This window comes from Panulirus ornatus, chromosome 5 (assembly GCF_036320965.1).
Source record: "Panulirus ornatus isolate Po-2019 chromosome 5, ASM3632096v1, whole genome shotgun sequence".
Taxonomy (NCBI): domain Eukaryota; kingdom Metazoa; phylum Arthropoda; class Malacostraca; order Decapoda; family Palinuridae; genus Panulirus; species Panulirus ornatus.
Window position 1 is genome coordinate 15,103,337 of NC_092228.1, and position 13,507 is coordinate 15,116,843.

The 13,507-nt window shown below is 39.1% G+C and overlaps 1 protein-coding gene across 1 annotated transcript; it reads left to right on the forward strand.

Annotated features, from left to right (window-relative positions):
• The first annotated feature begins 1,629 nt into the window (after positions 1-1,629).
• On the forward strand, positions 1,630-13,067 carry LOC139748594 (tubulin alpha-1 chain-like). Its single transcript, XM_071661704.1, is given in 6 exon segments — positions 1,630-1,842; positions 6,063-6,285; positions 7,612-7,784; positions 10,250-10,378; positions 12,051-12,377; positions 12,379-13,067. Coding segments are annotated over 6 exon segments (1,551 nt in total). The 5' UTR covers positions 1,630-1,644; the 3' UTR covers positions 12,880-13,067.
• The last annotated feature ends 440 nt before the right edge of the window (positions 13,068-13,507 follow it).

Here is a 13,507-nt window from a genome sequence, read left to right on the forward strand (position 1 = left end):
GGGCTTTCTGGTGTCCTGCAACAAGTAAAAAGGATAGATTTTCAAAGATTTGTCATGATACGTGCTACAAATATAAATACAAATTTCCCATCACTTGACACTTCTGTATTACATGCAAAAGTATCACTATGTACTGATCATTATGGAAATGTATGCAATTACGTTGACCAGAAAATTATCAATTCGTCATACCTGCTGGATAGATATCTATGGTGTATGGTTTTATCACCCATTGTCCCTGAGTTATCATGCTCACAAAAATGTGCCCACAGACTCAGCGATGACGGTTCTCCCATGTTTTTTTCTAATAGCGTCTCATATAATTCAACTCGAAGGTCTCTCTCTCTCTCTCTCTCTCTCTCTCTCTCTCTCTCTCTCTCTCTCTCTCTCTCTCTCTCTCTCTCTCTACGGCTATATTATACGTGCAATAATGTGGTACATCATGTCATTTGCGTCTGACAGTGTCTGTGGACTCATTCTCGTTAGTACAATGATTTACGAATTCATAACAGAGAAACTTTCTACTTCCACTATAGGTAAACCCTGACCAAGGTGTTAAGTTTCTGAGGGGCGTTACATGCATACCTTCGCAGATGAATCAGGGAAAATGATTTTTTAGTAATGTACCGTAGGAGTGCTGGATGCTGGGAGTTTTAAATTTCTTATTTTGTGTATTAAACAAAGACAAATACCATGTCCATTTTTTTTTTTCATAGATATTCCTTCTGTGGCGGTGCGTCAGTATGCAGCAAGCGCCTCTCTTTTCTGAGCATTGAGAAGGATTTACCCAATCTAAAACATAAGCTGCTACATCAAATATGATTCACTCGGGATTAATGAAGACTTCAAATTTCTATTCGTCAGCATAATTTGGTTGTAAACTTTGGTATTCCAAAAGATATGTATTTATCATGTTATAACCTAATTCACAAAATAGTCAAGTTTAGGGAGTTGTGGCGAAGTAGTTATACTAAGCACCATTCAGCTGTCTATGTCCAGTTTCTGGAAGCTTTGCATCAGCACATTTTCTTACTATCACCTAAACAAACTACGTACACGACTTAACCTAAAGCAACCCTGGCTCATGTGGAACGAAACTATCTGAAACGAGACTGCAATAATATGAAACCTCCAGCGTTGTTCTATTCCTCTTCGCGCAGATGAGAGCATCAGTGTGTTGCCATATTACGCGTTACTATATTTTGTCGAAAAGAAAAAATTATACATATATATATATATATATATATATATATATATATATATATATATATATATATATATATATATATATATATATATCCAATAGAGTAAATTGTTGATTCAGAACGGAAAGATGTGAAGTATGTTACTGCAGAGCCATTTCTGGACAGATATTGATCATTCCTTACTATATTCAAATGCCACATACACACTATGTATTTGGTGTTGGAATACTCCAATGGTCTTGAAAGCGTAGAAATATATTCGGCTGGTGGATGTGGCTTAACGTTGACTCTGTCTTAAGCCCGTAACAAACCAACTAACCAACTTTACTCTTCAAATTCTGACTCCTAGAACATTATAACGATGCTTCTCTTTCATACTGACAGTGATTGCTATTTCGTTATTGTAATGTTAACTGTAGACATCTTTAGGTTCAATCAAATGAATAAAGTCAAATTGGATATAATCCCGCCCAAATATGCGCAGAACCAAGATTTGAAATGCTGCGCACATCATGTGACCAGAGGCTATATATATGAGAGGAACGCCCGCGCACGTCATCCAATTGCGGGAACACCCAAAACTGATCCTGTGAGAGGGACTCCTTCAAGTTTACTGTCTTTAAAAACCTTCAAAATGGTAAGTGCCTGATGTTTAAACACTTTGCCCATAACCAGTTGGTCATTGTACATGTTTTTGCGTTAAAATTTCTACACGATGATAGAACGGTAGGAATTTTGAATTCGAATCATGCCGGACGCGTTTGTCTTTCTCGGTTGTTTCCAGTATGTTACACATCTGTATGTGATATGTGAATTATGTATGTGATTGCTGTCTCATTCTGCGACGTAGTAAATGTGGTGGGTGATTCATATGGGTGGGGCTGGTTTCCGTGCCACCCAGCATGGCCTCCCACGCCGTCATCCCGCCTGTCATGGTGGCCTCGCCGGCGCCCCTTGACGGGCTTCATTTCCGTTACGGGAACCAGAACCTGTAATGAGAATTTAAGAAATGCTTTAATGGGTAGTTTTTTTTAAATTCCAATTTAGTGTAACCTTTAAAGCCACATTCAAATTAACCAAGAAATTTCATATTGCACGAAATGGCTTCCAGCCTCATAACGGACGGCGACGATATGCTTGGTGGAGTGCTGACGTGCCTGATTATCTCAGGCAGTCACCTTGACGAGTGGCCTTGACAGTTTTTCACTGAATGAAAATCAGTATTTACCTCATTTTGTGTTTACACAAAGGACGAGGAATATATATATATATATATATATATATATATATATATTTTTTTTTTTTTTTTTTTTTTTTTTTTATACTTTGTCGCTGTCTCCCGCGTTTGCGAGGTAGCGCAAGGAAACAGACGAAAGAAATGCCCCCCCCCCCCATACACATGTACATACACACGTCCACACACGCAAATATACATACCTACACAGCTTTCCATGGTTTACTTCAGACGCTTCACATGCCTTGCTTCAATCCACTGACAGCACGTCAACCCCTGTATACCACATGACTCCAATTCACTCTATTTCTTGCCCTCCTTTCACCCTCCTGCATGTTCAGGCCCCGATCACACAAAATCTTTTTCATTTTTTTTTTTTTTTTTTTTTTTTTTTTTTTTTTAAAAAAAAAAAAAAATGTGTTTAAAACACCTCTTGCCCATAACCAGTTGGTTTATTGTACATGTTTTTGCGTTAATTATTCTATCAACGACTAACAACGGTTAGAATTTTATTCGAATCATGCCGACGCGATTTGTCTTCCTAGCTGCTTTCCAGTATTACACATCTGTATGGAATATTCTGAATTACTATGTGTTGCTTTCCATTTCTGCGACGTAGTAAATGTGTGGTGTTCATAGGTCGGGCATGGTTTCCGCCTGCCCACCCATGCATGGCCTCCCACTGCCGTTCATCCCGCTGTCATGGTCGGCCTCGCCGTGACCCCTTGACGGCTTCATTTCCGTTACGGAACTCAAACCTTCAATGATGAATTTACTAATAATGCTTTAATGGTATTTTTTTTAAATTTCCAAATTTAGTGTAACCATATATATATATATATATATATATATATATATATATATATATATATAATACGTAAGATTGGATGAGGATTGGTGTAATGCATGTTGTACCATGAGGAAGAAAGATCTAATCATAGGTATTTTACGTGTATCTGTTGAGGTTTGGCTCGGGTATTTGAACCGAGAAATTGCTATGAGAAACTATGTATGTATATTGTATGGAATAAGGTTTCATGAGAGCGTAAGCATTATGGATGTAATGAATATAGGATGTTTAAGCGATTTTGATGTAAGGCGTGGTTGCGAGTAGGTAGAGGGGGCGAATTGCACCAGGTGAAGGTGGGTTTGTGGCAGGGAAATGGTGGATGGGTTTGTAAGAAAGGTAAATGCTAGGGTCGTGAAGAGAAGCAGGAATGTTATGTTTGATGGAGGCCAAGGTTGTCCTTCGTTTGCTGATGACATTTAGCAGATTGTAGGGACATTATATATATAGATAGGTTAGTAATGTTTGTGGGAAAGGAAAGTTGAGAGTAAATGTGAATAAGGTTATTAGGTTGAGCCGTGCAGAAACGGGTTAGTAGGGTGCTAGATTGAGTGGGGAAAGCTTGGAGGAAGTGGTTGGTGGTCCTAGAGACTGGTGTGGAATGGAACCCTGTAAGTAGTTGTCATAGTATGTATGAAGGGGAGATTGTTTGGGAGCTTTTGAGTTAATATCTGGAAAGGATTGCTTTGGGAACATTGAGTAAAATGTCGAAAGGGAACTGCTAAGGAGGGCAGAAATAGTTGATGGAAGGTGCAAGTTTTTTGACTTTATACGAGACGTTTATTAATATACAGAGGATGACGTTTTGAAAAATTTGAGCACAATGTGGCTTGAGGTTGGATAGAGTAACGATAAAGCAAGAGCGGTTTGCCAAGAAGAGTATGGATTGGATAGCAGAGCTGGTGTGCTTTTATATATTTTTTTTATTATTATTATTATACTTTGTCGCTGTCTCCCGCGTTTGCGAGGTAGCGCAAGGAAACAGACGAAAGAAATGGCCCCCCCCCCCATACACATGTATATACATACGTCCACACACGCAAATATACATACCTACACAGCTTTCCATGGTTTACCCCAGACGCTTCACATGCCTTGCTTCAATCCACTGACAGCACGTCAACCCCGGTATACCACATCGCTCCAATTCACTCTATTCCTTGCCCTCCTTTCACCCTCCTGCATGTTCAGGCCCCGATCACACAAAATCTTTTTCACTCCATCTTTCCACCTCCAATTTGGTCTCCCTCTTCTCCTCGTTCCCTCCACCTCCGACACATATATCCTCTTGGTCAATCTTTCCTCACTCATTCTCTCCATGTGCCCAAACCATTTCAAAACACCCTCTTCTGCTCTTTCAACCACGCTCTTTTTATTTCCACACATCTCTCTTACCCTTACGTTACTTACTCGATCAAACCACCTCACACCACACATTGTCCTCAAACATCTTATTTCCAGCACATCCATCCTCCTGCGCACAACTCTATCCATAGCCCACGCCTCGCAACCATACAACATTGTTGGAACCACTATTCCTTCAAACATATATATATATATATATATATATATATATATATATATATATATAGTGAGTAGAGGTTGTTTGAAGTGGAGGAAAGATGGTGTGAGATTGGAGATAAGGGTATAAAATTGAATGGAGGTTGAAGGATGAATAGAATTGAGTGCTTGGGGCCAGAACATGCAGGAGGGTGTAAGGTGTATATGGCTTGATCACTAAGTAAAGGGATAAAGCAAATGTGGGTCAGTAGGGACTAATAAAAAGCTGGGGCAAACCACTTAAATGTTTGTAGGACCTGATTATGGACAGGAGGCTCTGATGTTAGTGCATTATACATTACGTCTAGAGAATGAATGCTTGGGAATCAGGATTTTCTGTTCTTGGAATTACTTCATTTGTTTAGTAATTGTCATATTTGAAATATTTGCAGAATTGTAGGGATTGGAAATCTTTTTTTTCTTTCTGCCACCTAGTTGATACATATTGATTATAAGCTTTTGTGAAGTTTTTCATTATTGATAACTCTTCCTTATTCTTTATACACTGGCATCCAATAAACCAGAATCTGCCTTTAACTTGAGTTTTTTCACAATACTAATTCATATTTACTTTTTCACCACTCTCAGGGACATTGCTTATTTCTGTTCATCTTGCAAGCTAATAATGCAAAGGGAAACTGATGTGAAAGCAAAATATGCAATAACCTCATTGTTGGTGTCAGATGGGTTGCTGCTGGTCTGTTCCTGTGTGGGATGTTTGGAGAGTCCTTTTCTATATGGACTATCTCAAGATTGGCAGAGATGGTTTTTGAAGTCTTTTGAATGGTGGTTTTGCTCCTTTTTTTCCATGTGTTGAAAATGTTAACCATTATTGTTTGTAATGGCAAATGGGTGTTTTTGTAATTTGAATAGAATAGTTTCATTCTTCAGTCATCTGTTGAATAGAAGGAAAAATATAGCTCATAGTCTGCTTTGAAATGAATTTTTTTTTACAAATATATTGAACTTAAGCACTTGTAAATTTTGTCATGTAAATAAGCAGTCATTTAGATGTTTAAATCGACGTTTGATATATTTGCAGTATAGGGAGGAAGTATTGACACTTCAGTACCTGCATTTTTTTCTTTAAAGTAACTTTAAGCTACTATTAGATTTTCAGGAAAATTTATTAGCTGGATGAATTAGATATTTCAAGTTTGAGATTGATCACGGCAACAAGATGTGTTCCTTGAATTCAGAATTTTCATTTCCACAGCGTGAGTGCATCTCCATCCATGTGGGCCAGGCTGGTGTGCAGATGGGCAATGCCTGTTGGGAGCTTTACTGTTTGGAGCATGGCATCCAGCCTGATGGTCAGATGCCTTCTGACAAAACTATTGGCGTCGGTGATGATTCCTTCAACACATTCTTCAGCGAGACTGGATCGGGAAAGCATGTCCCAAGGGCTGTATTTGTTGACCTTGAACCTTCTGTTGTTGGTAAGTATTGGATGTATTTAACACTGTAAGTGAAGACTAGGTTGGGAAAGTAACTCCATTGTGGGAATAACTGGAATTTGAATGGACAAAGTGATACAATAGCCTCAAATATTATCCTAGGGCATGATGATTTAGATCTTGGCTTGCCACATTTAAATGTATTGATTTTTTTTTTATACATGTTAGTGCTAACACTTTTTATGCATGTTTCTACAGTGCCATGGATCTTTCTTTGTCATTTTCCAGAACGTGCTATAATATTGCTTTGATTACAGTAGCACTTTGGTGGAAGTGCTTATTCTGAAGCGTACAGATCTTTCAAAGGAAAGTTAGGTTATCCATTGGCAGGAAATAACTAAGATTCTCCACTGGTTTTGTAGCTTTGTGTAAACATTCTTGGATCAGCTGCTTGTTTGAGAAGTCTGTTGTGTATGGTTAAGTTGGACTATTTTCCCTTCAGATTTTATATTATTTTTGTGATTAAAGTGTGTGAAATTGCTGAATGTGAAGGTTGATTTATGAATTACAGGCAGTTTATTATGAAACCATCATTTCAGTGGTGCATAACTGTATTTGCAATTTCAAGTTTGTGCTAGTAAATGTTGCTTTTTTTTTTTTTTTTTTTTTTTTTTTTTTTTAAGCATTATATGGATGAAATACTTTCATTGTACTTGATTGCCGTTTCCCACGTCAGCGAGGTATTGCCAGGAAACAGATGAAGAATGGCCCATCCACTCGTATATATACTTGCCCATACATGTACATAGTCATACTTGCCTCCCTTCGTCCATTCCTGTTGCTACCTCATGCTTCAGGGAGGTGGCATCAGGGAAACGGACCAAAAAAGGCCTCATTCGTTCATACTGTATCTAGCTTTCTTGTGTAATACACCGAAACCAGTTCTACATCCAGGCCCCACAGACCTTTCCATGGATGAAATGTATAGTATTATAAAGTATGATACTATACATTTTTCCTTTGCAGTTTGTGATGTAGTAAATATGAATGATCGAGTTCATAACTGTAAAGCAGATTTTGTTTGCAGATATACATAATCTTTGGATAAAATTTTGTACTGATTACAGAATTACACAGGTTTGAGGATGCTTGTGTGTATATTTCCTTTTAATGCCTTAGCAAGGTAGGAACAGATCAAAGTGCATGTCGAGTAAGCCTAACTAGGCATTAATTCCATTTAGAAAATGATACATATTGGAATTGTGCATCCATCCTGAATTGCCTTGTATATGTAGTAAGAGAAATGCAAAGGTATTGTCTCCTTATACCTTGAGATGCACAATTATTTTAACATCTTGTAATTTTCAGATGAGGTGCGGACTGGTGTGTACCGTCAGCTTTTCCACCCAGAGCAGTTGATAACGGGCAAGGAAGATGCTGCCAACAACTATGCTCGTGGCCATTACACCATTGGCAAGGAAATTGTAGATGTGGTGCTTGATCGGATTCGCAAGCTGGCTGATCAATGCACAGGGCTTCAGGTCAGCTTAATTTTATCATTGCGCTTAACCCCATTTGGAGATGGTTGCAATATGCAGGACACAGGCATATCCACCTTAGAAAATCCTACTAGAATAGATTATTTCAAGCGGGTGAGACAGTTAACCAGTGCTGTGTGCCTTAAACTTAGGTGATGCTGCATTAGTCAGTCTAGAAAGTTTCTTCTGGATTACTTTCAGGCTTACAGATTGAAGTGTGAGTTTGTTAGTGAATTTTTATTCATGTTAGTGTTAACTGTCCCATAATAGTGTATGAGCATAGATTTTAAACTTCTTTATCTCCTGGTATAAATAAATTTGTAGGAAAGAAGTTTACTGTAGTGTTGGGAAACTAGTGTGGAAAGATGCATAGAATTATGGCTTGCTTTTCCTTGAGGCAGAGACTTCTCATGTCAACTACTATAAGTACATGCATATTTGTATGAAGTTGACCATATTTTAAGGGTTAGTGGTAATGCAATTTTCCTGTTGTGCAGTGTTCAGGGTGTAAATTGTAAGGGCCTCAAGTACGAACATGATTGAAATTAAGATGTATGACAAATTTGTGCAATTTGCTATTTGTTTACCAGTATATGTAATCGGGCATTTCATCTGTAATTGTTTGTAACTCCTGGGAGTGAGTTTTGCATTTGTTGGGGGACCATTTCCTGAACATAGTCATTCACGTTAAATTTGTGTGCTTGGGATTAACTGATCCGTCCACCCCCCAATCCACCATTCCTATATTTTAAAAGTACTTTTTATATAATTTTCAACATTTCTTGTGCAACTTTTTCATGTTTGCTCTATTCTTGCATGTGTTGTAGAACATGTCACTGTCCACTTCAGTGATCTTTTACATTTTTTTTTTTTTTTTTTTTTTCCCGCATTTGCGAGGTAGCACAAGGAAACAGATGAAAGAAATGGCCCAACCCACCCCCATACACATGTATATACATACGTCCACACGCAAATATACATACCTACACAGCTTTCCATGGTTTACCCCAGACGCTTCACATGCCCTGATTCAACCCACTGACAGCACGTCAACCGCGGTATACCACATCGATCCAATTCGCTCTATTCCTTGCCCTCCTTTCACCCTCATGCATGTTCAGGCCCCGATCACACAAAATCTTTTTCACTCCATCTTTCCACCTCCAATTTGGTCTCCCACTTCTCGTTCCCTCCACCTCCGACACATATATCCTCTTGGTCAATCTTTCCTCACTCATTCTCTCCATGTGCCCAAACCATTTCAAAACACCCTCTTCTGCTCTCTGAACCACGCTCTTTTTATTTCCACACATCTCTCTTACCCTTACATTACTTACTCGATCAAACCACCTCACACCACACATTGTCCTCAAACATCTCATTTCCAGCACATCCATCCTCCTGCGCACAACTCTATCCATAGCCCACGCCTCGCAACCATACAACATTGTTGGAACCACTATTCCTTCAAACATACCCATTTTTGCTTTCCGAGATAATGCTCTCGACTTCCACACATTCTTCAATGCTCCCAGAATTTTCGCCCCCTCCCCCACCCTATGATCCACTTCCGCTTCCATGGTTCCATCCGCTGCCAGATCCACTCCCAGATATCTAAAACACTTTACTTCCTCCAGTTTTTCTCCATTCAAACTTACCTCCCAATTGACTTGACCCTCAACCCTACTGTACCTAATAAGCTTGCTCTTATTCACATTTACTCTTAACTTTCTTCTTTCACACACTTTACCAAACTCAGTCACCAGCTTCTGCAGTTTCTCACATGAATCGGCCACCAGCGCTGTATCATCAGCGAACAACAACTGACTCGCTTCCCAAGCTCTCTCATCCCCAACAGACTTCATACTTGCCCCTCTTTCCAAAACTCTTGCATTCACCTCCCTAACAACCCCATCCATAAACAAATTAAACAACCATGGAGACATCACACACCCCTGCCGCAAACCTAAACTTAAAAGTTGAAATTGGGTAACCCCTTACTCTTCCTAGGTTGTTACATTGAGCCTTTAGCCTTTCCATGTAACTTGACCCAATTAATTCTGGTACCATTTTCTTAATCAGCCTCCCAATTGGTTAGGGTATAATGGTTTGACCTGTACACTTGCAAACATGTACTGTAATTTGAACATTGTCCACCCCCCTCCCCCCTTTTTTTTCCTTTGTATTGTATACAGGTCGCATGGGTGTGTGATTCATTAGTCTGCAAAGATTATAAAGGTGGTCATGTATACCTCAGCTTGTGGGCATTAAGCTTTGTGTAAATCCAGATTGTGTTAAGATAAACCAAATTCATAACACTAGTAGATCCTTTCACACATCCCTTACTGAATTGAAAAAAGACAGTTGGCCAATTAGAATTATTGGTGGTTTTAACATGTGTAAAGTTATTGTTGGTAACATTTTCAGCACAGCATTTTAGCGTTTCCTTATTGGCCACTATTTTACAGGGCTTCCTGATTTTCCACTCATTTGGAGGTGGTACTGGATCTGGTTTTACTTCCCTGTTGATGGAACGCCTGTCAGTTGATTATGGAAAGAAGAGCAAACTGGAATTTGCAATTTACCCTGCACCTCAGGTAAGTTGATACAGCATGTGTCAGCATGTTGCTTCATTTGCAGCTATGGAGTATGGTGTTGATTGTGCAGTGCAAAAGTTTAGGCATATGGAAAGTGGACTGATTGTTGCAAAAGGGTTAAGGAAACCGAGATACTATCTATATCTGACATGTGTTCCAATTGGAATTCCCATAAAGGGTTGATTGCAGCAACATTCATACCATAACTGAGAACTCCAGTAATGCTGCTTAGCCTTTAGTGCCTCGCCCTTAACAGGCCACTGGCAGAGGGCGGGTCTAGCAGTGTTTGCCGATTCTCCTGTCTAATGTTCCTAATGACTATCTAATGCTCCTCCTTATTGTTTCTACCAAATAATCCTGCACAAATGTTCTGATCTACTACTATCAACTGCTACTATTTTGCTCAAAGGCAGGGCTAGTGCATAATGCTATGCAGGAAAATCTAGTGTTATCTAGAACGAGATGTTTTGTCAGAGATATCAGATTTTTTATGTTTGTGATCAGAAAGTAGTCCACATGTCAGACGAGTGCAACTTGACATCCACTAAAGTGTGAGCTCGCTAAGCAAATGTTAATAACCCTCCTGATATCCAGGCGGGTAGTGCTGGTGATATACCTCCCTGATCATTGGCTGCCTACCAACTCGCACCTACCACTGATGCTAGGGTGGATCCATGTAAAGGAATTTCATATAAAGTAACTTGAACAATTAGGTTAGTGGTAAAAGTACTGGGTAAGCTTCCTCTGACCAGGGAGGTATATTACTAGTCCTACCTTCCTGGGTATTGGAGTTATTAACAGCTGCATAGTGTGCCAACACTTTGTGGTTGTTTCACATCTGTGGCCCATGTAGCCATCTTTTCTTTCTGCCCAAGCCATGCATGGCTTGTCCACAAAGTCTTTGTCGAGCATAACACTTGACTCGCACAGCTCATTCTTGCCTAAATTTCATTTGGTGGAATCTGTGCTAACCCACATTTTTATGAAATGGTAGGAGCAATAGATTTTATTAGGAACTTGCAAGAGCTTCATATAGAAATAGTTGAGGAATATTAGATGGATGTACTAGGTAGTAGTTGGTAGGAACATAATGTAGGAACTGCTGAAAACATTTGTAAAGTTGCCCTCTGCCATTGGTATGTTAAGTGTGTGGCACTAAAGGCAAGTAAGTTGCACTGGAGTTTGCAAGTTAAGAAGACTGCCTTGCCATGGTCAACCCCTTGAGGGAAGTTACCACAGGGAATGGATGCGAGATATAAACTTGAGCATATAACACTTGTTCATCTTACTATCTAGGAAATGAACATCCATGAAAAATGTCAACTTGATAAAACATGGCATTTTTGAGGAATTTGTCTACTTATGAATATTTTTGTTGCATCAGAATTTGTATGACACCAGCTAGGAAAGTTTTGGGGTTTTGTTCACTGCTATCCCATTACCCACTGTATGCACAGGAAGTTTAGGCATTTCAGTATGTGTAGTGGGTAGATATTTGTAGGACTGAAACCATAGAAATTTTCACATTGGAAAGGAAAGTTTGAGTTTTACTGGATATTTTGAAATTCAGCGTTGAAATGGTAAAAAAAAAAAAGAAAAAAAAAAAATTCTTGTGCCTTCTTAAAGGATGTTTTGCTTTTCACTGTGATGTCTATTTTTTCCATCCCAACAGGTTGCTACTGCTGTTGTTGAGCCATACAACTCCATCTTGACAACCCACACAACCCTTGAACACTCTGACTGTGCATTCATGGTTGACAATGAAGCTATCTATGACATCTGCCGCAGGAACTTGGATATTGAACGACCTTCCTATACAAACCTCAACCGTCTGATTGGACAGATAGTGTCTTCCATTACAGCTTCTCTCAGATTTGATGGTGCCTTAAATGTTGACTTAACTGAATTCCAAACTAATTTGGTTCCCTATCCAAGGATCCATTTCCCTTTGGTTACCTATGCCCCCGTTATATCTGCTGAGAAGGCTTACCATGAGCAGCTTTCAGGTTGCAGAAATCACAAATTCCTGCTTTGAACCTGCCAATCAGATGGTAAAGTGTGACCCGCGGCATGGAAAGTATATGGCATGCTGTCTTTTGTACAGAGGGGATGTTGTACCAAAAGATGTTAATGCTGCAATTGCATCAATTAAGACAAAGCGCACCATTCAGTTTGTGGACTGGTGTCCCACAGGTTTCAAGGTTGGTATCAACTATCAGCCACCAACTGTTGTACCTGGAGCAGATTTGGCTAAGGTGTCACGTGCTGTGTGCATGTTATCAAATACAACTGCAATTGCAGAGGCATGGGCTCGTCTTGACCACAAGTTTGACTTGATGTATGCAAAACGTGCTTTTGTCCACTGGTATGTGGGTGAAGGCATGGAAGAGGGTGAATTCACAGAAGCCCGTGAGGATTTGGCAGCCCTTGAGAAAGACTATGAAGAAGTTGGTATGGATTCTGCTGATGGTGAAGATATTGAAGATGGAGATGAATATTAAATTCACTTGTGTGGATTACAAATAATCTGAACGTATTCCCATTGGCATCAGTAGCTACATTCCTCACATATGCACTCCCATAGATTGTTCAAAACCTAAAACTGGAGTTTCACATTCCTAAAAAGCAAATTTTGAGTATTTTTTTATTTGGAACTTACACATTTTAAAAGTAAATTATTTGTCTAAAATGTCTTTTATTTCCATATTTGGTAGTTATTCTATTATCTTCAATTTACAAGATTCAAGGGTTTCATAGTTGGCCTTAGTTAAGGTAACCACTCAAGTTTATTAGATGAAACTTGCGATGGACACCAACATAAGGGTTAGAAAGGTAATGGGCATCATTAACGAGAACCACAAAAAGTTTGGAAACTTGTGAATGGTAACATTTTGGTTACATTTACGGTGTATTTGGAAACTTCCTTAAGGGAGTTTGACAATTTAATGAAAAGTTTAATACCACAGTAGACATTGGATTGCATTACTATTTAAAAATTAAAACTGCTCTGGGTAAAAAGGCAAGGAAAATATTGAACGTACTTTTATTTCAGCGCCAATTGATAAGGAAACAATTACCAAACCAGTTCCTGAACTTGAATTTTTTAATTTAGCTCAGCATAACTGTTGG